This window comes from Solea solea, chromosome 4, assembly GCF_958295425.1.
Source record: "Solea solea chromosome 4, fSolSol10.1, whole genome shotgun sequence".
NCBI lineage: Eukaryota > Metazoa > Chordata > Actinopteri > Pleuronectiformes > Soleidae > Solea > Solea solea.
The window spans coordinates 16,172,182-16,198,238 of record NC_081137.1 but is presented as its reverse complement, the minus strand read 5'-3'; the positions used below and the strand labels follow the sequence as shown (position 1 = coordinate 16,198,238).

Below are 26,057 nucleotides of genomic sequence, written 5' to 3'. Positions count from 1 at the left end.
TCTGACATTTCTTCTCGAGATTCACCTGCCAACGCATGAAGAATGTTCAGGCTGAACTGAAAAAATAAACATTTATTTAAAAATGACATTTATTCAAATGTGGCACTGAAAAGCCTCCATGTTTCTTTTAGTACAAGATTTGACAAATAAACTGGAAACCAGACTTTAAAGTGAGCCACTGACCCTTGAAAAAGAAAAGAGCCATGTTTCCATGGCAACGTGGCTCTTAATCTGCGGCTCGCTAACAATGTGGTGGAGTAATGTGAAAGTAAAAGCACAGCAGTTAGACTGTTGGAAATGTACGTTCACTTTCTTCTGCTTAAATGTGCACGTCTGAACTGTCAGGCATCGCCAAACAGCTGATTCTTTCACCCAGAAGAAAAACACATGAGTTGCTTGGCCAGCCATAATAATAATAATAATAATAATAATAATAATAATAAATATATCTTATTTTACCCAGTCAAAGAATAAACGTTTAGTGTGAGAGATGAATGTGGACAGCTCTCTCACTGTTAACCATGACAACGCTTTAGAAACCTAGAGTGAAGGATTGAAGTGCACTGCTGGTTTCCCGCTCCAACACACCTGACTCACATAAATGACTCGTTCTCAGGCTTCTGCTGACGAGCTGTCCGTTGGAATCAGGTGTGTTGGAGCAGGAGAACATCCAAAACATGCAGGACCAGAGGGCTGACAAACACTAATCTAACACATGAGTAAGTGGATAGTTACTTTACATCACAGCACACAGTAGTTGTTGATTTACAGCTTCCTCCACCAGTACATTTTAAATTTGATTAGATTTAAGTAAGCTATTTGAGACGGTGGTAGACCAGCAGCTTCTGTGTCCCTGCAAACTAAAAACACTGACTTTTTTTTTTCCTGTGGTGCAAAGGTTTAGCTGTTTACAAACTTCAGTTTAGGGCTGTAAAAGTCTGCCTAAAAGCAACATAATGTGTATTATATTTAACGTTTAACCCTTTAACACTTAAGCCTTCAAATTACTTTTTTTTGTGCGTATTTTAAAATGAAAAGGGCCAGAAAATGTCCTGTGACTAAGTGCTTTGCCCATTTTTCCTGAATAACTTTCAATATCTGGCAGTTATTTACAATTTACTGCACGTTAAAGTAGTGTATTAACAATTTAATATGAAGAAAAACCAAAAGTTTTATTTAGGAAAAAACGCCATAGTTGCACACGAAAACCAGATTTTTGTGTAAGTTAAATTTGAAATGTGAACAGTATAATGCACATATTTAAAATTACATTTTGTTAGAGTCTTTGTCTCGATGTCCAAAAGCATGGAAACTATGTACAGACGTTTTTTCCAACTCTCTCCTCTCTGGTGACAAAGACGCTGATTTGCTGGGTTCCTGCAACAGCACAGAGTGAAATTACCGTAATAACCATTTCAGAAACCAGAAACTGTTCTGACTGAAGGTGGACTTGTCACATGCTCTGCGTCAAACTGCAACTAGGAACTTTTCAAACGCTCTAGTGAGCCCTCTGGTGGTCACGCGCTCCGTCACAATATCGCACGATCAAAAACATGCCTCATACTGATGTTTAAAGGATGTGAAATAAGACAGTAAATCCACGTACACTTCTATATAACACTTTTATTTATTTCGCTGCATGTGTGTGTGTGTTTGCACGTGTGCAAGCTTGCATGCATAAGTGTGTGTGTGTGTGTGTGTGTGTGTGTGTGTACAGCAATGATCGAAGCACAACTGGAGTCAAACCACAAACACGACATCAAGATTTTTCTACTAGGACACAGAGAACTGAGATGTGAGGTTCTGCTAAAAACACACAGAGGAAAAGGAGCTCAACCGACACCAACAAATCAGAGACACGAACTCGATGGTGTGAAAGCACAGAGACGCTTTGACCCGGTCGGAGGGAAACACCTTGAGCAGGTGACAGCGCTTCGCTCGGGCTGCAGATGAAATGCACATGGCTTGAACTCGCCCCTGAATTTAGGTCAAAGTTGTGTTTTGAATGTGTATATTACACTGAAACAGCAGTGTCAGATACACTGCAGTGCTATTCAGGTACAATTATAGGAAGGTTTTAAATACATACACTCATATTTTGGTTAAGAAACATTATTGTATAATACTCGTCATTCCAGGTTATAAATGATACACAAAGACTTTCACAAGGATATATTTTTTTAAACCCCTCCCTCCCTCTCTAACTCCCAACCTCCCCCCGCCCACCTCCCCTTCCCTCTCACTTTCATTCAGACAGTGCAGTTTGGTTGACATGCAAAAAAAACCCCAGGCTCAAATCAGGTGACGCCGCGGCTGACAGTGTTCTTTCTACGACTTCACATCCTGCTTCTTCTTCTGGAATTTCCTGAACTGCGACTGGATGGTGACAGCAGCCTTTGCCGTCTCCGGGGCCTCCATGTCGATGTCGAAGTCATCGGGCAGGTCGTTCTTCTTGTCATCTGCAGAGAGGACGAGGAAGAGGAGGAGGAGGAGACATTGGTGAGAAAAGGTCAGCCTTGTATTTCCTATCTCGTTAGTCCACCACTTCAGTCCACACTGAATAACAGACACTGAATGATCCAGTGAGGAGGAAATTATTAAGACTATCAAGGAAAACTTTCATTTCACATAGCTTTAGAACACACTTTACTTGATCTTCTTATATAACACTATACTTAATAATATTAACTAACTAACACCATCTTTAATAACACTATTCTTGATAATCTTAACTGACAAACTAACTAACTAACACTATACTTGATCATCTTAACTAATATTATATTTGATCATCTTAACGAGCACCATACTTGATCATCTTAACTAATATTATATTTGATCATCTTAACTAACAACATACTAACACTATACTTGATCATCTTTACTAACTTACTAACTAACTAACTTACCAACTAATACTTTACTTGATCTTCTTTATTAACTAACGCTATACTTGATTATCTTAACTAACATTATATTTGATCATCTTAACTAACAACATACTAACACTATACTTGATCATCTTTACTAACTTACTAACTAACTAACTTACCAACTAATACTTTACTTGATCTTCTTTATTAACTAACGCTATACTTGATTATCTTAACTAACATTATATTTGATCATCTTAACTAACAACATACTAACACTATACTTGATCATCTTTACTAACTTACTAACTAACTAACTTACCAACTAATACTTTACTTGATCTTCTTTATTAACTAACGCTATACTTGATTATCTTAACTAACATTATATTTGATCATCTTAACTAACAACATACTAACACTATACTTGATCATCTTTACTGACTAACTTACCAACTAACTAACTAAATAACTAACTAACTAGCTAACACTTTACTTGATCTTCTTTACTAACTAACACTATACAGGATCATCTTTACTAACAAATAATATACTCGATCGTCTGTAATAACACTACACCTGATTATCTTCACTAACGCTATACTTGATTTACTGACACTATACTTGATCATTTTTTACTAACAGACACTATACTTGATCATCTTTACTAACTAACACTATACTTGATCATCTTAAGTAACACTATACTTGATCATCTTAACTAACACTATACTTGATCATCTTTACTAACTAACTTACCAACTAACTAACTAACAAACACTTTACTTGATCAACTTAACTAACACTAGTTAATGCTGCATTCCCATTAGATTTGGAGATGTGAGCATTCAATGCAAGTTTGAAACCTTTGTTTGCTGTGGCTTTACATCAGTCTGTCTGTATATCACGAGTGTTCCATGCTGTCCTTGTGATTTCCCTGATGACTCACACCTGTGCATTACTGGTCACACCTGTGTGTCGTCGTCTCTGCTCTCTTTATAGTCTCTGTATTTCTCACCCCTCTGGTTCAGTGTTCCACGACTCATGCCCTGTGATTAGATTTTCTACGTATGTAACCACCGACACTCTCACTTTAAACCTCCGTGTGTGTCTGTGTTGAAGAATGTCTTTGATTCTGAACGTGTCTCTTGCAGACTTTGTCTTTTAGAACGTTGCAAGCTCATCATGATAAAACACCATATCCATTATAGATTTGAGTTTAATCTCATGGAACAATAATACATTTTTGGTGTGTTTTAGCTGAGCAATGTGGTGTTTTATGGAGACATTCATTCATACCCGGGAAAAGTGGTTAAAACACGAACATATCGTAGGTGTGACAGACAGTATGATCCTGGGGACTGTGTTGACTTCTCTTGAGGCAAAACTCACCTGATAAAAGACACACTAATAACCCTAATAACAATGACATTATGGAAAGTGGCTGTTTATTCTGTTGCCGGGCGACCATGAAGAAGATTCTAGTGCGATGAAGACAAGATGTCAGACATTTACAGTAATATCAAAGCACATTTATTGTGACGCAGACTGTGATCTAACCCGAGCCTGAGGCGGCGCTGCAACAAGAATTACTGAACGAGAAGACAAACAATGAACGGTCGTGGGTTTTGGATTTACAGTAGTTTAACGTGAACATACGACACATACGCTGCCACGATGGACTCAGCCATTTCTCCCGGGCTACCGTTCTAAACGTATGTATGTTTTGGTTGTTTTGTACCCACAATGCCCTGCGTTGTAGTCCGCTTCTTTGGAGTTCGGCTGTGCATTCACACCTCCCCAAACGAACCAGGGTTCCATTAAGAAGGACTGGTGTGACATGAAAGACATGCTCAGGGTGTCGTGGTTCAGAGCAGTGGTGACCTGACATGCTCGTCTGAACCCAAGGACGGATTTTAGCACACCATAATGTGGGTCTTTATTCTTCTTTTCAGTGTCTTTAGTGTGTCAGCGACGTCTTCTATTGTCCTGAGACACCACTGCATGCTTTTAGTTCTTGCTCCCTCTAATTTCTTGCTCCCTCTAACGTCTGCCAGTGACCAAATGGCTTGGAGACAGACTGTCTTGTTTGTTTTTCTTCTCACTGCCAGTTCTTTGGCAGTCAGAGACCAAAGAACTGGTTCCAGATTAGACTTTAGTACGGAGCTGGAACTGCCACATGAGGAAAAAAAAGAAAGAAGAAAAGCGAGTGCGAGTCGGTGCAGAAGTACAAAAGTACTGTTTTCTATTGTTATTCATGCGAGTAGTGAAGACACACTGGTGCTCACACTCCCACCTTCACCCCAAAGGTCAGCAGCACAGTTGTCATGCATCACAGCGCTCCGTGCACACTTGTGCTGACCGGCCGCGTCACGTGTGCGCTCCAGTGAAAAACACTTTCTCTACAGCTCCTCACTTACTTTTGGGGCGGAGCCTTTGGTCGACCTTGACGCCCTTCGGATGACACGTGGACAACAGAGGAAACAGATGCATATTTCAGGCTCACTGTGGCGCCGCGTGAAGGAATCCAATTGGCACAATGGGAGGTGATGGGATTATTTCCCTAAGAGGTTTGTGAAAGGTCATGTTTAAATTGGCTCCTGTGAGATTTGAGGCAACTCAAGAATATGTGGAGAATGATTGATGAAGGCGTAGTGTAAAAAAAAAATAAAACTTCACCACGACTCTGAATGTTAATCTGTAACTGGAGCATTGTTTGTTATCACAGAGGCATAATAGCAGATGGCAGATAATTCTTTTGGAAAACAAATTTAGCTCCCCTTTCTTATAATTAACACTTTTATTCTTTAAAAAAACTTATTTTGGCAGCAGGAAATGACATGCATTGGTTTAGGTATGGGTATTAGAGTTATACTCATATTATAATTGTCATATAGTGTATGTGTGTCATTGTGATGGTTTTTTTTGTCATGTATTTGCATTTTTTTCCGCTGTATTTTGCATATCAAAGCCCAACCAGGGACTGGAGTTGAATATTAGGAGTTGCTATAAACTGTTTGTGCAGCACATCAGCTTCACACTGTGTTAAACTGCATTGTCTCTAGTAAACTCATACATAAAAATCAGATATACAGTAAGTCTCAAGATTATTGGACCTCCTGTTCAACTTTGGACAAATAAACAAATCATTTGTTTACTAAATAAAAGGAGAAATTAAAATCTTGTATTTTTACATCAATAAATGAAATGATTATAGATTATTCAGAGTAGTCACACTGGAAAACCTTTTAGTAAATGTGTATTTTTTTTGACACAGTAGAGGATAAAGATGGTGTGTTGACTAATGTCCCTCTGTGGGCACAATTATTGCCTTTCTGTACATTTATCAAAGGGAATGGAAAAAGGGAAAAATAAAGAGAGGTGAAAATTGGCTGGAATGTGATTTACTCCTTGATCAAATTAAAACCCAGCTGCCTAGAATCCCCATCGGGTTGATTCTCTGAGGACTGAACCTGAACTGCAGCTCTCTTCATCATCCCAGAAGATGGGACAGGAATCCATTGGAGAGTGGGCTTTAACAGTGTTATCAGCAGCCCCAGAGAGAAGGAGGTGACACATGGTCTCCAGGTAAACCAGAGCTGTTTTATGTGCAGAATGAGTCTATGGAGTGATTAAACGGTGAACAGGCTTACGCACTTACTCCATACTGACTGTATTGCTCTGAAAATTTAACCTTTTTCTTTATTTGGACATTTACTTTCCTCGTTGTACTTTAATAAACTTTGAGTTGTTTCTGGTTTTTCTTGCATTTTTCTGTTGCATTGTTTTGTAGTTTCCTTCCCCGTGGGTTTTGTCTACTCTGCTTCTTGTTTTCTTGTGTCGTTAGTTTTCCCTCCGCTGTGATTGGCTGTTGCTGTCTGACCCGCCCTCATGTGATTCACCTGTGTCTAATTATCGTTGTTTCGAGATATTTTTGTATTTTTGCCTTGTGTTTTGTTGTAGTTTTTCGAGAAGAATAGAGAGAACAAGTCAACCTGATACATGTATATTCATCCGTTTACTGTATAAAGAGAGGAAACTGTCAAAAACTTGAGCCGTGGCCTTTAAAACAAAGCGATTCACGTGTGTGAGCCTCATGAGAAACACACTTTCCTCTCATTTCTGCCAGAATGACAGTTCTGCACTTAGCACCATTGATGAATTCCAAAGGATCTTGCTGAGTCCAATTTTACAGTTTTATAACTCAGGGGATTTGAATTACATTATAATGTAAAAATACCATGACCTACTTTTCAAAGTAGGTCTTGTTGTAAATCGTAACCACGGTGAAGGAAACCATGACCACTGCAGGCTCCTCTCTCAGTAATCTAATTCATTCTTTTGTCTGATTTTAAGAATGATTTTTCTCAATGAATGTGATCCCTTTTTACACTGATGTGTAATTACACCACTGGGGACTATTCTGCAGTTTTTCAGTTCTGTTTCCCAAACTTTGAGACATTGGGGGGATTCTCCCATCTTTAAGTAATATTGAAGGAATTGTTATCAGTTTGTCGACTTTGCGCAGGCACCTCAAAGAACACTCAGATCTGCTGGAGACTGCAATATTTCCTCAAGACCCTTTAAGTAAATATGGCATGCTTCGTGGACCAGAAGCATCTTCTGTCCTAGCTCTTGCTACAGTGGATTTCTTTCCAAGACTTCTTCTTTGTTGCTTATTCCTCTTTTGTGAGTCGCTTTGGATTAAAAGCGTTTGCTAAAACCTTAAATGTTTTGTAATGGATATAAAATGATGCACTTGGAATGCATACAGGCTGACGGAAGCGTATTGAAACCAGAACCACAATCTCGTAAAAACAGACCCCCAAGGCAGGAGTGCTAACCGCTATGTAAAAACAGAGCAATTTAAATTTTAGTTGAATGCGATACGCTTCCATCAGCTGGCACATTCAAACTGAAAACATTAGTTTGGAACCTGGAAAACAAACTTCAGTGGGCGTGTCTTATAGGTGTAAACAGGAGGGAGAAGGAAACAGTGGTCAGCAGAGGACACTAAATATTTGATGAGCAGTTCCACTGTCATGTTTCCTTCTGCTGCTACTAGAATGCTGTGGAGTGAAAACTGCTTTGTTAAAATGTTCACATTGAGCACAATGGTCAGAAAATACCTTGGCCGGCCGCTGGTTTGCTGTTCCCAGTCGTCGCTCCGAATGTTTGTCTCTGCAACGACAGCAGAGGAAAAAACACGATCAGTATTTATCGGTGAATATGAGTTCAAGTCGCTACAGAACACAACAGACACGGCATCACGTGCATCATGTGTTTATGCCGGTGTATGTGAGGGCAGCGCGGAGGAGCCGAGGTGATCTATAATCCATGTTTCTGCAGCAGAGGCACGCTCACACTGTCTCATCCAATCCTGACACTCAACATGACAAGATGCACTCAGCTCAGAGTCTGTGTTTTCCTGGAGAAAATGTTGCACCAGGCCGAGCTTAAGTGTTTAGATTACATTTTTGTAATCGTTCACTTCTTCTTTTGCTTTAATATCAGTGTGTTTCTTCCATAAGAGCAAATTATTAATCATACATGTTCATGCCGTTCTGAGTCTAAGTCAACCAGCAAGAATCAAACTGCCGTGAGAAACCTGACATCCTCCTCCTCCTCCTCCAACAACACTCCATCATCTGCTTTTTTCTGTTTACACGCTGAAATCAAAGTGAGGAAATTCCAGCGCCGAGCTGACACTCGCCCACATGATCACGCAGCGACACACAGCGAATGGAGCCAGACGCCGCGCGCCCTACCCGCCCACCTGGTCACGAGCGAGCGCTCGGTGGCAGCCGGGGCAGAGGAACAATGACGCGTGACGGATCGTCTCGCCGCAGTTTAGAAGTTGCAATGCAAATATTGGGAACTATATCAAGACAAATGAACAAAGTTGATATAAATAACCAGCTTTCTGACGCCCGCTGCTGCCACTGCACTCTCGTATCTATCTACATCTAAAGCCTTTAGCTACGACCACATCTCATATATTTAAACTCACCACACGGATACGAGTGAAGCTAATCCAAGTTCAAAGCCTCACACTTGCTCCATATTAGATCTGAGTTTAGCTAGAAGACATTGAAGGAAAAGAACAAGATCACACCTCCTCTTGGTGCTATTTGTGTCTGCTGTGTTGTGATTAAAAGTCGCCAGGATTAAGAGAGCCAAGATTATTTTTGTCTCAAGTACAAACGGTCCAGAAATAAAACTAGAGTGATGGAACTTTTAGTCCGTGTAAAGCAGTCAAACACAACACAGATTTTTTATCACACCGTAAACAAATGTTATTAACCATTCAGCACAACATTGTGAACACAACAGTGATGGAAGTGCATTTGTGATTTTAGCACTCGTATACTTTTATATACGTTTATTGAAAGCCACTCTGTAATAAACTTTGGTAGGACGTTAAGTTTGATGTATGTATGCAGACTGACGTCGACACCATCCATGGTCAAGACGCAGGAGGAAAACATCATCCCTTCTTTTTAAAACTAAAGTCATATGTGAAACAACTGAATAATGATATCAATAGTCTCCCACTCCACTTGTTGAGCAATCCACCTTAATCTGATCAAATCTCCATATTCTCCATATTCTCTTAAGGCACTGGAATACTTCTGCACACGCGCCGTGCGTGTCGCATATCGCGGAGCCTGGCATACTCGCGCTTCAGTGTCCTGTAGTATCCCACTTCACCATCGGGGGGCAGTGCAAATCTGGACACAGGGAATAGGACGCGTTCCTCCCTAAGTAGAAGAGAACAATGCTACAGATTGGTTCCGAGCGGCTCACAGCTGAAAAGCCGGTCGGGCGTCGCCAGATCGAGGCTCGGACGACTATCCTTGGCGACTACTTCTTCTGTTGTCCAAATGGTCTTTGTGCACCCAACACGCTCTTTGTGTTCCAAAGTCTGGCATTTTGAGTTGCGTTGGGTCCGAGTATAGTATCTAAGTATTCCAGGGCCTTGAGGCTACTTTCGGATTACCAGCAACACTGTTCAGATCTGATTTAGATCAGATTTGACGGTTCACAGCGTCTTGCAAGTGAAAACTACGGCGACTCTCAAATGCACACATGCCTAGTTCTACTGTTTGTTTGTATTTTACATGCATTATCAACAACACAAAACATCATATTTGACACGTATGTGATCTTAAAATCAGAAGTGACGAACAAGATCTGTGATGTAAATTAATCTGTTAATCTGAATGTAGCCTTAGATTGACTTGCTTTTTCACTGCATCTTTGAAGTGAAAAGGTACAGGTACATATTTAAAAAAGAAACCCAAACATTCTGGCTTCAGCCTGAAAAAACAAATGTGTTAACCAACCTGCAGTTACCTATGAGTGGAGAGAATCTTCTCCTCTGCTGCCTACAAAAGACCCACTACAAACGATGAGTCTTTGCATAAGTGAACACAGGTCAAAGAAGTGAGAGGATGAGTCACACTGACTCAGACTGATTCAGACGAGCATCAGCTGTTGCTGTAGGCCACCTGGATCCTTCTCTCCACGCGTGGTCTTCCACTTTTCCATTAAGCGTCACACCTGTCAGCTGTGACCTTGACTCCGTCTCGTTTTGAAGGAGACGTAGGAGCAGGCAGGAGACGACAAGCTGCGAGTCTCCGTTTTCACGTTTCACGATGATTAACAGTGGCAACAGGAGCAGGTGCGACTGCGGCGCTTTAAAATTAGCAAGACGGACGTGGAAGAGGAGGAGGACGAAGGCTCCATGGCGTTTCTACATATCCTGCATTTACAGGGAGAAGTTACAGAAGATTTTAGGTAAGTTAGAGAACAAAAACTAAGCTCAGATGATTTTTTTTGGCCATTTTTCTGACAAATATTGTGGTTGTAGGTTCATTTGCTGTATAAATGGTGTTTTAATAGTGACTATGGAAGCCATTAATGTGTAAAGTATTAATCTTGAGTCAGATGTGACCCTAAAGTGAAGCCTTTGTGTTCATCCTCTTCAAATTAATATCCTAGACTAACAGTAACTTGGCCTCAGCCACTGTGTACATTTCATTTTAATTGCAATATTTAATGTCCGCAATTCACTCAACACTGTTTGCAGATAACCTTAATTTTCATCGTTAAGTGGAATATTTAAATGCAGTATTATTCATATCATAATTACGTGCTATAAATGCTCTCATTAATGAGGCGATACGGCGTCGTCATTTCATTTAATATCCACTGTGTTACTGTGCAACTCTCAGTGCTGCATCCAAACAGAACTGAGCTGAGCTGAACACCAACGGCACAACACAGGCGGAACTATCGTCTCTCACTGAAGCAAACTGCAGAAACGCCACCATCGCAGTCAGACTTAGGGGGTTCTCTCCCAGCTGGAAGCGCTCGGCTTTATCTGACGTGAATAAAACGAGACTTTGGGAGAGAGAAGTGGCCGCTTTCACACAACCAAGGTCGGCGGCAGCAGCAATGATAGGGGAGGCAGAATGAGAACGAGAACGTCTCGTTGGGAGCTTACGGTATAATGATTCAACTTTATTTATTTATTTATTTATTTTTATTTTTACAACGGCTCGCTGCTGTGGCTCATCATGTGACCATGGCAACTACAGAGACCCAGCGAGGGGGAAACAGCTCAGAAGATGAATTTGGTCATAAAATAAAATTCTGACCAAAACTGATTACAACAAAGAATCTGTATCAGATTTCATGTGTCTTTCATTATGACCTTTGACCCCTCTATTTCCCACTTTGTTCACTGTCCTGACGTGTTTGACTTGGTTTAATTACCCTGACCTGCACGAAGGCTCTGCTCTCTTTGTCTCCTCTGTTACGTCATGTTCTGCTTGTTTATCTTAATAGTTTTGCAGCTTTAGTTCCTCGTCCGCCCAGGTTTAGTTTAAGCAGTTTTTTTTAGCCTTGTATTTGGGTCAAATTCTGAGACATGTATTTAATAACGACAAAGGGTCAGCAGAGGAAATCTTTGAAATAACAACTCATTTCTTGGTCCTGATGGTTTGTGCTGAAGGAAAACATTTTTTTTTTTGATGAACACATGACATTTATGTACAAGTGTTCATCCAATTAGATTTGTATCTTTCCTGTTTCTGACTTAGAATAGAAGATGGGCTTTTAACACCTACAAACTCTAAATTGGCATTCGCAGGCAGGATGACTGGTTTCCAGGTTTCCAGGTTTCCATCACTCCCTTCCTTCCTGTCATACATTTACACCTCTATGATACTGGTTGATGTTGAGGGATTGGCAGAAGAAATAAATTACCAGTATGTGTGAGGTGCTATTTTTGGTTCTTATGGCAGCTCGAGCTCTCCAGAGAGGTCCCATGCTGTACTCGGGGATCTATTAACAATTAAAGGCGGAGACGGGGAAACTGGGTCACAGACGGCTCGTCCCCAGCACCATTAACAGGTTCCCTGCCAACAGACTGGGAGCAGAGTGACAGCGCCGAGGGATGATTGACTGAACACACACAGCGTGAAGCAGCGCTGACATTATACATTCTAACTCACTGTCCCCTCTCTGATAAGGCTGGGGTAAAAAGCAGGTTGTCAGCGCTTTAACATCAAAACCAACTTTGATTAAAACAAGCCCTCATTAAAACTCATCCCCTGTAGGTCACGGGTACTCAAATATAAATCTTAAAGGGCCACAAAGATTTTTTTCAATGACTCAAAGGTCACTTTATTGAGGTCGTTCAGGCCACATGCGATACTGTAATATTCAAAAGAAAATGTCCTTGGACGGCATACTATACTATGACTTTTTGGACCGATTTTGGACGACATATTATACTATGACTTTTTGGAACGATTTTGGACGACATACTATACTATGACTTTTTGGACCGATTTTGGACGACATATTATACTATGACTTTTTTGACCGATTTTGGACGACATACTATACTATGACTTTTTGGACCGATTTTGGACGACATATTATACTATGACTTTTTTGACCGATTTTGGACGACATACTATACTATGACTTTTTGGACCGATTTTGGACGACATACTATACTATGACTTTTTGGACCGATTTTGGACGACATATTATACTATGACTTTTTTGACCGATTTTGGACGACATACTATACTATGACTTTTTGGAACGATTTTGGACGACATACTATACTATGACTTTTTTGACCGATTTTGGACGACATACTATACTATGACTTTTTGGACCGATTTTGGACGACATATTATACTATGACTTTTTTGACCGATTTTGGACGACATACTATACTATGACTTTTTGGACCGATTTTGGACGACATATTATACTATGACTTTTTTGACCGATTTTGGACGACATACTATAGTATGACTTTTTGGACCGATTTTGGACGACATACTATACTATGACTTTTTTGACCGATTTTGGACGACATACTATACTATGACTTTTTGGACCGATTTTGGACGACATACTATACTATGACTTTTTTGACCGATTTTGGACGACATACTATACTATGACTTTTTTGACCGATTTTGGACGACATACTATACTATGACTTTTTTGACCAATTTTGGACGACATGCTATACTATGACTTTTTTGACTTGAACAACACAACTTCATTGTCTGATGAAGTAGATCAGCTGATTAAAATGATTCTAATGTTTGAAAGACTCTGAGAATTTTAAAAACTCAGGAACACCAAGAAATTCACTGTCTAATCAACAGCACAAATAGCTCACTTCATCAGAAGATGACTTGTGTCTCTGAGGTTGAGAGTTAAACTCTTACTGTCAACTGAACTTCTGCACTGCTTTCAAACTTCAGACCAAAATAAGAAGTTAAAAATACTAGCAACGTGTTGTTCTGCAGCTCAGGAAGAATAGCTCCTGCTTGAGGAACAGGACTTGTATGTTTGAGTTTGTGAGTTCAAGTCTTATGATAACCCTCAAGTGACTGTTCTCAAAATTCCAGTTCTCGAAATTCTGAGCTGGACGAGAAAGTTAAGTACACCAAGTAAGTCAGAGAGTCATCATCAGAATGAATGGCTCACACCATCAGAAGGAGACTTGTATCTCTGAGGTTGTGAGTTCAACTCTTGCAATCAACTGAACTTCTTCCAATGTTAGAACTTCAGAACCACATTAGAATTTAAAAATACCAGCAACGTTTCTTTCTGCACCTCAGTAAGAGTAGCTCGTGCTGTAAGAGTAAGACTTGTATGTCTAAGCTTATGAGTTCGAGTCTTATGGTCAACTCATATTCAAAGTGCGATGTTCAAAGTAAACAGTCAAAAGCTCTAAGAGAACCTGGAGAAGAGAAGTTGCAGGTAGCTCAGTGTACAAGAACGCTGCTGTGAAATCCACAGCTCGTAGGTTCAGTTCTTGTGAGGACCGGGATATTTTAAAGGTCAACATCCAAAGTGAAGATTGAAAGGAGACCGAAAGTCCTGTTTACAGTAGGAATTGGTGGTGCAGTGGTTTTTTCACAACCATGGGAATGTGTGAGTTACAAGGTGACCGGTTCAATACCACAGCCTTGCAGGTTCCATTCCGCAGCCTTGCAGGTGTGGGGCAGGGCCGGTTGCGCAAGAGGTGAGGTTGGGGCAGGACAGGACAGGAGAGGAGGGGCAGGGCAGGGCAGGTGAGGAGAGGAGAGGCAGGGCAGGGCAGGTGGTGAGAGGAGAGGAGGGGCAGGTGGTGAGAGGAGGGGAAAGGCAGGCAGGGAGTGAGAGGAGGGGGGCATGGAAAGGTCAAAGGTCAAATACTTTATATTACATTGTGCAGCAAAAGGTAGCCGCATTAAGACACTTAGGTGGTGGTGGCCTTCGGCCACCACCACCCAACTGTCTTAATGCGGATTTAAGACAGTTGGATGGGGGTGGGGGCCTTCGGCCCCCACCGCTTTGCTTTGAGTGCTTGACACTTGATTACTCACTCGCACCCAGCTGGTCACCGGGGGGTACGACTCACTTAGCCAGGTGATTGGCCACCGGGGGGTACGACTCACTCGCGCCCAGCTGGCCACCGGGGGGTACGACTCACTCAGCCAGGTCACTTGCCACCGGGGGGTACGACGCACTTGGGGTTGGTTACCTGGTGTGCTGTGTGGTTGTGTCAGTCAGCAAGAGGTTAGGTTCGGTTGTGGTGAACAACTGCACAGTCGGGAACTGAACCTGCCACCTCACTGTTGAGACACAACCTGCTGGTCTGGAACAAAGGCACCACACCACCAAGGCCGCCTTCGTCTAGGATTGCTGTGTGCTTTTAATCTTGAGTTTGGATGTGGAGCTTTAAAAGCACCTGCTCCTCACAAGAACTGAACCTATGATGTCAGGACATCACAGCAGCGTTCTTGTCCACTGAGCCACCTGCTCTTCGTAGTTCTTCAGGTTCTCTTAGGGCTTTTGACTGTTTACTTTGAACACTGAACTCAAACACTTGAGTTCATCATAAGACTTGAACTGACAACCTCAGACATACAAGTCTTGCTCTTTCAGAATAAGCTATTCTTACCAAACTGCAGAACAACATGTTGCTGGTATTTTTAACTTCTTATTTTGGTCCGAAGTGTGAAAGTAGTGCAGAATTTTAGTTGACAGTAAGAGTTGAACTCACAACCTCAGAGACACAAGTCATCTTTTAATGGAGCGAGCTATTTCTGCTGATGATCTTACAGTGAATTTCTTGGTGTTTCTAAAGTTTCTCATCCATAATTATTTTAAATTCTGCAGTTGTTAGAACCTGCAAGATGGCAAGGTAGGTTCCACAACAGCCGGGTTGTCCCAGTCCAGCAGTCGACAGGTTCTGGTCCACAACCACAGGACTGCTCTGAACCTTATTACTCAGGAGGTTTTGACTGGTAGTACTGAAAATAGGATTATAAAATGTGGTCGTTATGTCTGTCTCTGTCTCAGTCTCTGACACATAATCAGGTGATTATGGACGACATACTATACTGTTACGACCCGGCTCGTTTTGGAGCGCAGTAAGATGTGATTTGGAATTAGAAATGTGATGTGACAACAGGACCGATTAGGGTAAAGTCACGAGTTTAATTAAATAAGGAGTGTGCACTTGGACGAGGAAATATAACAAAAGGAGGCTGTACAGGTGCTGACTATTTAGCTCTTGGCAAAAAAAGAAAAGAAAAAAAGAACACTCATGAACAAAAGGCGATCAGCACCCATAAGCATACAAAAATACAACGGACAAAAACAAACATGCAGCTATTCTGCAACTGGACAGTCTCAAAACAAATGAAATAGAGTGACCAACTCTTTTGGTACTCTCTACCAAACAAAATAGTTATACAAAGATTCTAAACACTGACTGGAACCACTCAGACAGGCACCAGACAGGCAATACTAAGCGAGCACACTCTCTGAATACTCTTAGACACAAAATGGTATGCAACCAACAGTGAGGCGAACTGATCACTGGTTCACAGCCACCATGAACTTCTTCTTCTTCTTCTTCTTCTTGTTTTACGGCGGTTGGCATCCATCTATAGGTTCATTACCGCCCCTTCTGCTCTGGAGTGTGAGCCAGAAAATATGCCAACATCACACACACACACCCTTACCCTATATATTTCCCAATTTCTATCCTACTTTATATCCTATAAAATAGCTCTGTATCCCTTAAAAACTTCACCACTATCCTGACTCGTGCTTTCTCACTCGTTTCCATTACTCCCTTTAAATGAAATTCTTGATCCGCTAATTTCCTTAGATTATTTTTCATCACCTCTCTATTTGCCTCATATGCCCTACACCTCAAAAGTACATGTTCCACAGATTCCTTCTCTTCCTGACACCTCTCACACAGTCCGGTCTGATGTTTCCCTACCAATTTACCACCATGAACTAAGGGAACACAAGCTGCTTTTTCTGCAGCTGGGGTTAGTTGAAGAGTCTTGATTGGTAGACTTGGTTGAGTCACAGCCACACCAACCACAGACGCCAGTGAACAGGCAGCAGGAAGTAGACCGCCTCTGCTTCAGAAGGACCAATCCTCAACAGGGAATCACACAGCTGGATTTGCATGACTGGTAGAATCACTCATGGAAACAACACAATGAATATACCCTGCCAGCCAGCAGCGGCCGTAACAATACTATGACTTTTTTGACTGATTTTGGATGATATACTATAGGTTAACTCTTCACTGGACACAGTCAGGCTTACCATCCAATGAAGTCTCAAGTCATTTTTTTCCTAGTTTCATATAACCTGCGCTGTTGTGATATGAGACTACGGTCGTTTTCACACCTAGTGTAATGCATCAAATCCTAAAACACACGTATGTTTTGATTGTGTTTACCCACAATGCCCTGCGTTGTAGTCCACTTCGTGCATGGTTCAATTGAAGTGAACCGAGACCTACGTTTTGAGGTGGACCAGACTTCTCTTCTTCTAGGGCTGGTGTGAATGCACCCTAATCAAACATTTAAATTTATATTAGAACACATTCACAACCAAACAATATGCGGCCACCAAAATCCAACCAACAGTGAGTCTAATGAACATTTGGACCACATTTGGAAATAAAATGACCTCTGCTGCTTTCAAAACTGTAGTGTACAAATTTAAATATAGAAAATATGCTATAGTCAAACCATTGTTAACCACTGATAAATGGTTTGGTAGGACAGACCAGGGTGAAATATGGCCATTAATGCGAACTTGCAACCATGAAAATCCTCACAAAACCCAGTTACTCAACAGTTTATTCTTGTGTCCACCTGCCCGCCTGCCCTCTCCCTAATAGAACTGATAGTTCTGCTTGACAGAGTCGATAGTGTTGTGTAGTGTTTGTGTTCATGAAGACCAAACTGAGGCACAATAATGACGTCAATAAAAACACAAAAGTCACACACAAGATATTCATTTAACAAAAGTGGGATGAACAGTCAAAGAATTTGGAAACGAGGAACCAGGAATGGAAGCATAAAAAAAAGACTTCAGATGATGTCATGTGGCAGTCTCATCCATATCCATATCCAATTGTTTCTGACCTGTTTATTCCATCGTTGTCTCCTGCCATTATCATACCTTTGATGTGAAATCAGTTAAAAAGACAATGATTCGACTTCTCCTTTCTCTTTCCCCAGCACAGCCGTCAACAACAATGAGCAGACTGCATCACATCCCTCCATACTGTGCCTGACTAATTAAAGTGAAGACTCTGTGCTTAGCTACTCTTTCTGTCTTCTGTCTCTTTGTATCCAAGACACAGCCTCGAGTTTCCAGCTCATTAGCTGTCCACAGCAAAGAGGACAATTAAAAAAGACATTTTTACATGAGCTTGGATCGATTAGTTGCCCTTCAGATGTATATTTCATCACGCAGGGGCATAAAATATTATTCTAGTTTGAAACGGCACAAATGAACGATATGAAAAAAGGCCGATGAGGGACGACATGTTCACGTGGCAGTGGAGAATTCTGTTTTCATGCATAGGAAATGCAGAGCTCAAGGACTTTCTCAGTGTAATGCTAACACACTTACTTATTAAAATGAGTCATTTATATGCTGGACACTAATGTGATACGCAAATATTCATCAGTGACAAGTTTTCTGTCGTAGAAATGAAACCACTGCAGGCGACAAATAAAGGATAATAAAGCTCAAGTGAGCGATAAAGTAACTGCTTATATTAATACAGTATATGGTGGTGATGCTTCTTTATCCATTCATTTATGACAAGTGATATGACTTGGTGATGAGTGGGGTTTTTTGTTCAAAATTAAATGGAAAATTAAAAAAACATTATTATTATTATAATATTAAGTTATTTGATTTTCAAAATAAAATAGAAAACGGATAATGACTTGTGTTTTTCCCAATTTCTGATATTGTACTCAAATGAAAAAGGTTCCTCTATGTCCACTGGCTGTTTAACAGCGTGGTTACAGTATGAGGTCGATACACTCTGCCATCCAGCTGGAGTTATTCAAGTAAAACTAATGGCAGAGCTGCACAGTTTTACTAAACAACATTAGCATCCATTAGGCAGAGTTTGGGCCTCCCAGCAAAACACATCAGACTGTACAGAACAGTCGTCTTCTCGCTCTGTTCGCACAGTGAGCGGTCATTAAAAGAGGGAATAAGCAACTTTTTACTGCTCTGTTGACCATCTGCAGTCATTTTGATGGAAAACGGCTTCGCCTTGTGCTCTAATGCAGTGCAATAACGGACTCAAATGCATTTCAAGTCAAACAAAGACAACTAAAGCTCAAATCATCTCCCAGTCGTCATTAAAAACAAAATGGCTAGTCAAAATGGTTTAGTCCATAGGTCCTCGTTTACTTTTTTGAGTGTACAAACGTGATGAACACGTGTACCAACTTTCACTCATGTACGTTAAACGTGGCACCTAATAGAAGTGTTTGGGGGACAGTTTTTTTAGCCCCTCCCACTTCCAAATTTACCACATTCTCCAAACCACTTTTCGCAAAATGAGAGTTTTCAGGCATGTTTAGGACCTTAAATTGATGATTTATTTCAAAATAATGCACACTTTGTGCACTCTGATCCTAATACATGATCATGAAGGAGGTAGTTTTATTCAAATCATTGCATCCTGTGTCATTTCTGTTGCATTTCTGCTGTTACAGCAGGTGGTACCTTTACCTCACCCTTCATTTCTAATTTCCTGTAATTTCCTATTCATACAAGCGGGTGATTGTATACTTTGCAGTTAATTACAATTAATTTATCTTCAATTTCTGTCAAATGAAAATAATTCCACCTAAATTCCACTTCATTTTAAGGTTAACAGCTGTCCTGTGAGATTACATGTACAGTATATATGCCATTCCTGAGAAATGATGTGTGACTTCTGAAGAGCCTCGGGGCGAGGTCCTTGGCAGTTTCATAGCAATCTGCACGATTTCCTCGCGTCTCGTACCATTCACGTTCATTTTCTCTCCGCGACGACCCGGCAGGACCCGGGATTACCCCACAGGCCGGGCTATGGTGAGCTATGGTGAGGCACCCACCACCAAAGCCTGTTGACTGTTCAAATGGATTACAGATTATTTTCAGTGTAATCTCTGTTCATTGTTTAAAGTAGGATTAGGGTCAGCGACATGCCTCATGACAAATCACAGACAGAGTGTATTTGAGATGAGGTAAGAAAATGATCATATCAACAAATGGTTTTAAATGCTCTTTGAATGTTTTCTGCACTGACTTTCAGTTTCAGTTTGGATCCCAATCACTTCATCAGTATGAAGTCAGCAAAAAAAGAAAGAAAAGAAAATCCGTCTGCGACCACTTTTTCCACGTCAGCTTGCTGTTTCTTTCTACGTTGATCAGCAACTTTTAACACTCTTATCTCATTAATTTAATAAAAAGGGGCTCTGGCCCACTTTGGATGATGAAACAAATGGCTTTGCCAAGTAGCTCCCGCTCTCCCTGTAATTAAAGTATGGGGGAGGCGCGCACGGCGAGAGACCACTTAAATGTTGACGCATTGATTGAAAGGACGGTCATCTGCAAACCATGATGTGCCTTTTAATTCTGCTTATGGAAGTCGTTTAGTAATTACATCCTCGGACTGAGTTTATACTGATGGGAGAGGAATCGCCGTTTAATTATTCATACACTGCCCTCCCACATAAATGCGGACGCCGATGCATATGAGCATAAAAGAGACTTCACATCATGAAGGGCAGTAAAATTCCAGCAAATTCAGATGTCAAGTAGCATTTCAGCGAAGTGTCCAGCATTGAAATCACAACAAATTCAGATTTCACAAGCCGTTCCTACACGAGGTTCATGTTTCTGCAGAAAAAGACAGCATTTTAGGAGACCTGTAACGGTATCTTTTCAAAAACGACGACGTCATTTCACACATGGGGGTGGAAAACAAAGTGTTGAATTGTAAAATAAAGACAACCTAGTTTTACTTGAATAAACAAGACAGATCAGTGCGGCAGAATTGTGCTTTTCCTCCTCTTATAAGTATTTAGGTTACGACGGCACAAGTATTTAGGTTGCAAAAAACGGCACGAAACAACAACATAAACAAATATAAACATTATTTCTCTTTCTTTCTCCTGGCTCGATTCATTCTGTATTCATTTCTGTTATTATACCTGTAATGTTTACAATGTCTTCTTCTGTGTTTTGGTGTAACGTTACAGCACAACTCACAGTCCTGGCATATGTACTACAGCGTTTTGAGTTGTTTTAGGTGTGGAGGAAGATACTGTATTTCTTGAAATGATGCAAAGAAAAAGATTGTTTACGTTTCCTCCTGTTTCCATCTGGACGTGGCCTTATATTTATGTTTACAGACTTTACAGACTGAACATGCTCATGAAGCCGATTCTCTCCTCCGCAGTAGTTAGAAGGTGAATGTGTGTCATTGTTTTTCACAGCTCTCTGTTTCTGGCCCATCCAGAAGTGTTTTCAAGGTCGTGAGGACGGCAGGTATATGTGGAGTAGTGAAAAGCAGGAGAAAGAGAGCGAAAAGGGAAGACACGCAGCAAATGACCAACAGCCAGATTCAAACCCCGGCGGAGAACGCCAGCCCTAATGTGAGCGATCCATCACCCGTGCATATTTAAACAAAAACAGAGTGCTGTAAATGTAGCCTCAGAGAATATACTCTGTGCAGAATGTTCCTAAGGTTTGTGTAAAAGTATAATTGCAACAGTTTTGTCAAAGCAGACATGTTTTTACATTAGCTTTTAGCAGCTGGAGTCGTCCACCATCCGTGTTCCTGTTAGGGATGCACGATATTATCAGTACGATATTCGGTATCAGCAGATTTTGGATTTAAAATGTATCGCATAGATCACCTGATATGACTAATGATGTAAACGTTTGCTTTTATTAATCGATTATGAAAATAATCGTTAGTTGCAGCTCTAAAATATAGTAATAATAATAATAATCAGTAATATTGGGATGTGATTCTTGTTGATACCATGAGCATTATTGGCTTATTATCACTCCTCCAACTCTAACTTCATCTCTGTCACAGCTACACTGAATAGAACAGCTATTAAAGACTGTTTTGACCTTTTACTAAAATGCAGACAAACAGATGGAGAGTGACTGACAGCAGTGCACATGTGCTCTGTTCTGTAGGTGCTCCTCCTGCTTAGAATCAACTCTTAACAGGGTACAGAATCATTTATCAGCTTCTACTGAAAACCAGAAAGTTGGAAGTGACATATCTTGGCAACCTCCCACAGCTGGCTACAGCCTCTGCACTAAGTGCCATCTAATTAGTTTTGTTGCACCACCTGAGGCTTAAATGGGCGATGACATGTGTGCGACGTGGGGAGAGGTGGAAAGTAATGAATTACATTTACTCACGTTACTGTAACTGAGTAGGTTTTTTGTGTACGGACATGTGATTGATGAGGACATGTGAATGATGAGGACAGGTAAACGATGAGGACAGGTGAACGATGAGCACAGGTGAATGATGAGGACATGTGAATGATGGGGACAGGTGAATGATGAGCACAGGTGAACGATGAGGACAGGTGAACGATGAGGACATGTGAATGATGAGGACAGGTGAATGATGAGCAAAGGTGAATGATGAGCACATGTGAACGATGAGGACAGGTGAATGATGAGCACAGGTGAACGATGAGGACAGGTGAACGATGAGCACAGGTAAATGATGAGGACATTGGAATGATGGGGACAGGTGAAGGATGAGGACAGGTGAATAATGAGGACAGGTGAAAGATGAGCACAGATGAATGATGAGGACAGGTGAATGATGAGCACAGGTGAAGGATGAGGACAGGTGAAGGATGAGGACAGGTGAATGATGAGGACATGTGAACAATGAGGACATGTGAACAATGAGGACAGGTGAACAATGAGGACATGTGAAGGATGAGGACAGGTGAATTTGTGCTAATTAAGGTCCCTGAGTGAGTGACAAACTTAAAGAATTTGTGACCTTTGACCCATGTTGACTGATAAATTGTGTGTTGACATATTTTATTTTTCCAGCACATTTAATTTTTAAAGGTTTGCCTTTAATTAAAAAACAATTAATGTGAGATTTGTGTCCCCTTGTCCTTTTTGCACGACACAAGAAAGAACCTCAACTAAATAACTTATCTACTCGGAGTACATTTGAAACAAGCTACTTTTTAACTTTAACTTGAGTTCATTTTTAGAGTCAGTACTTTTACTTGTACTTAAGTCAAATATTATCAAAATAGTGGTACTTTTACTTGGGTAGATTATTTCCACCTCTGGACGTGGGTTTACTCCAGTTTTCTCCCACAGTCCTAAAACATACAGAGGTTAATTGGACACTCTGACTGCTTGTTCATCTCAGCTGGGATCGGCTCCAGCGACCCCGCGACCCTCATGTGACGGATAAAACTGTAGACAATGAATGAATGAACTTATTACAGTCGCACCACTTCACACATGACTTGGTTTGACATGGAAAAAACACGAGAGGCAGTCGCCGAGGGTGAGTTTGACAGACGCGGCGTCTTAATCCAGAATCAGGATTTAACGGGTAGTTTATTCTATGTAGTGTAACATTAATGCTGAACTGTCGTTATTTGAAAAATATAGAATCCATGTCTGCTGCAGCCTGGAGGAAAAGCTGCACTGTTTATTACTATGGTGACAGGCAAGAGACATTAAAGCTGCTCTCGCCACATGGAGGCTCAAGCTGTTTGACGATTATGGATCCTACAGAACATAAATCAGCTGCTGTCTCACCAGTGGAGACGTGGTTATGGCCTCATTTCTGCACAAGAATCACAGCAAAGTATCATTATGATACTGATATTCTCAAAAGGAATATAGTATATACGCTTATATGTAGAATTAAAAAAGATATGTCAATCAACCAGTGCTCTGAGGTTTGGATCTAACGGATATTTGGCTGAATGATTTATTCATTTTGAGTGTAAAACATATCTTTATGTTCTCACCCTTGCATTACATTAAATACTGCTCTATTGTGCTTTCATTTTAAACTACAGCAACATTGAACTAGCAGCATTACCTTAACAATAATATTGCAAATGAAATTGCCATGGTAATATTTGTCATTAAAAATAGCACGTGGATGTTTTCCCTATGATAATTCAGCTGTATTTATGACGCAGCCTCTGTGAAGGCTATTTATTGTTTGTCAATATTATACTTGCCTGCAATTATATTATCAATATTTAAGGGCCCATTGAGAATGAAGACATTCCGTTTCTTGGTCCAAACTTGCCTGGAATGCTTAATTAACCTGCAGAGCAGCAGGCCACTAAAACTACAGTATGTGTGGGTCTGAGCACAATCGTTCCTATTAAAGTATTTATTCAGAAAAACATTAATGTCGTGTCTGACATTAGATGTAACGTCCTCGGTGTAACGTCTCATTTATTTAGCTCCACTGTCGACACAAAGGAGTCGGTGAAGACTGTGCAGCACAAAAAGTCTGCAATAAAAGATTCATAATGACCGACGAGGCACCCGGGGGCTCGCGGTTTAGATGATGAAGGATAACATCTCGTCCTCAAATCCTTATCACAGCAATTTTGGTTCATGTTTTTTATCTCATATTAGCTGCTATGTGTGTGTGTGTGTGTGAGAGAGAGAGAGAGCAGGAGTGGACGCCGTCGTGTTTAACACGACCCAATTAATACATTACATGCTTTTAGTCAGTGCAGTTGAACAAAGTCATGATGAGGTCCTGCCGGAGACTGTAGCTCTCCCGCTCTTATCACTGTGCTTTATTTCTCCGGCTGAGCGCAAGCTTTGAATAATTCAGTGACGAAAGGATGTGCTCTTTGCTACTGAATTGTTTTTCAGTGAAGACTCTCACTCAGGTCTCGACATGAGCTCCCCCCTCTCTCTTCAAGTCCACATATGCATACATGAGTTGTTTTATATAAACACAGCTGCTCCATACATAGTGTCTCTGCAGGCTCAAAAATATTGCAATTGTGACATTATTCATTAGTAATTTAACTCAATTTTACTGTCAGTCTGTAAATTAATAAAAATATATTTTCTTATGTGAAGAGAAAGAGTTTTGGGCCATTTAATTCCTGCATTTGAATCCTGAATGTCATCATAATGCTGTTTGGACACGCTCTGTCTCATCAGATAAATAATTGCATTGTCTTTCGATCCCGATATTGCACTTGGCTGGTTTTTATTATTATTATTTTAAGTTTTGCAGCCCCAATAGACAGACTCTCACATCTTCTGCCATTTTACATTTGGTTGATTTGACAATAGGGCTGCAACTAACTATTTTTTTCATCATCGGTTGTTATTTTCTCGATTAATCGAGTACTCGTTTGGTCTGTAAAAGGATGTTCTCAAATGTCTTGTTTTGTCCACAAACCAAAAAGGGTTTCTTTGTTACATGGAGCAAAGAAACCAGAACATATTCACATTTAAGAAGAAATATCTGAAAACTTTGCTATGATTTTGGTTTGATTGTGTTGTTCAGTGGCTCTAAGCAAGTACACTATAAACACTATACACTGTGGTGTGTTTAACAGCAGATGGACGGTGGTTATGTGCAGAACTGTGGGTCTCACTGAAAAACCCACTCACTTCAAAACAAAACCACAATCCATTCTTTATTCTCGTAGTTGGTTCAAACAACATTTATAAATAACAACATTTCACAACATGGAAAATGAAGCTATAATGACTCTTTTTGCGTGTATTTGGACAATAATTCCACTGATATTTATGCGTCTCAGCATGTCTCCACACTCCCTGCTGACGATCGCGCTCTGAGAACTTTTTTATTTTGAGACTGAAGAATAACTGAACGCTTAAATGTCATCTTGCATGACTAAAAGAAGCTCCTACCTCACTCATGGCTGTGTCGCGCTGTGTCTGCGTGTGGATCCAGGAGTGTGTGGTGCGCACCGGGCAGTGAGTGAAGCTCAGTCCTCTTTCTTTCTTTCTTAATCTCTATTTCTCCAAAACGCAGCGCTTGGCTGCTTTTATAGCTGCACTCTCTCTCTCTCTCTCTCTCTCTCTCTCCTCACATATCATCTCCATCAAAACCAGTAGATACGGGGTTTCCTTGTCTCCAGCGCTGCACTCAACACCAACCTCCTTATTTTTATAATCCGCCTCGTGTTTGACTTTCCCTCACTCTCTGTTGTATGGAAGCCTGTTTCTGCCATATGGGGAAAAGAATGATATCCAAGTCATAATGATGCCAAACTAAGTCATAAT

The 26,057-nt window shown here is 40.7% G+C and overlaps 1 protein-coding gene across 1 annotated transcript; it reads right to left on the bottom strand.

Moving 5' to 3' along the window:
• Nucleotides 1-1,603: 1,603 nt before the first annotated feature.
• pcp4a (Purkinje cell protein 4a) lies at nt 1,604-25,832 on the bottom strand. The gene is made up of 3 exons (XM_058626591.1): nt 25,683-25,832; nt 8,003-8,054; nt 1,604-2,459 (listed from the first exon to the last, which is right to left on the bottom strand). The coding sequence occupies exons 1-3, from the start codon at nt 25,689-25,691 to the stop codon at nt 2,329-2,331; spliced, it is 192 nt and encodes a 63-aa protein (XP_058482574.1). The 5' UTR covers nt 25,692-25,832; the 3' UTR covers nt 1,604-2,328.
• Between the last annotated feature and the right edge of the window lie 225 nt (nt 25,833-26,057).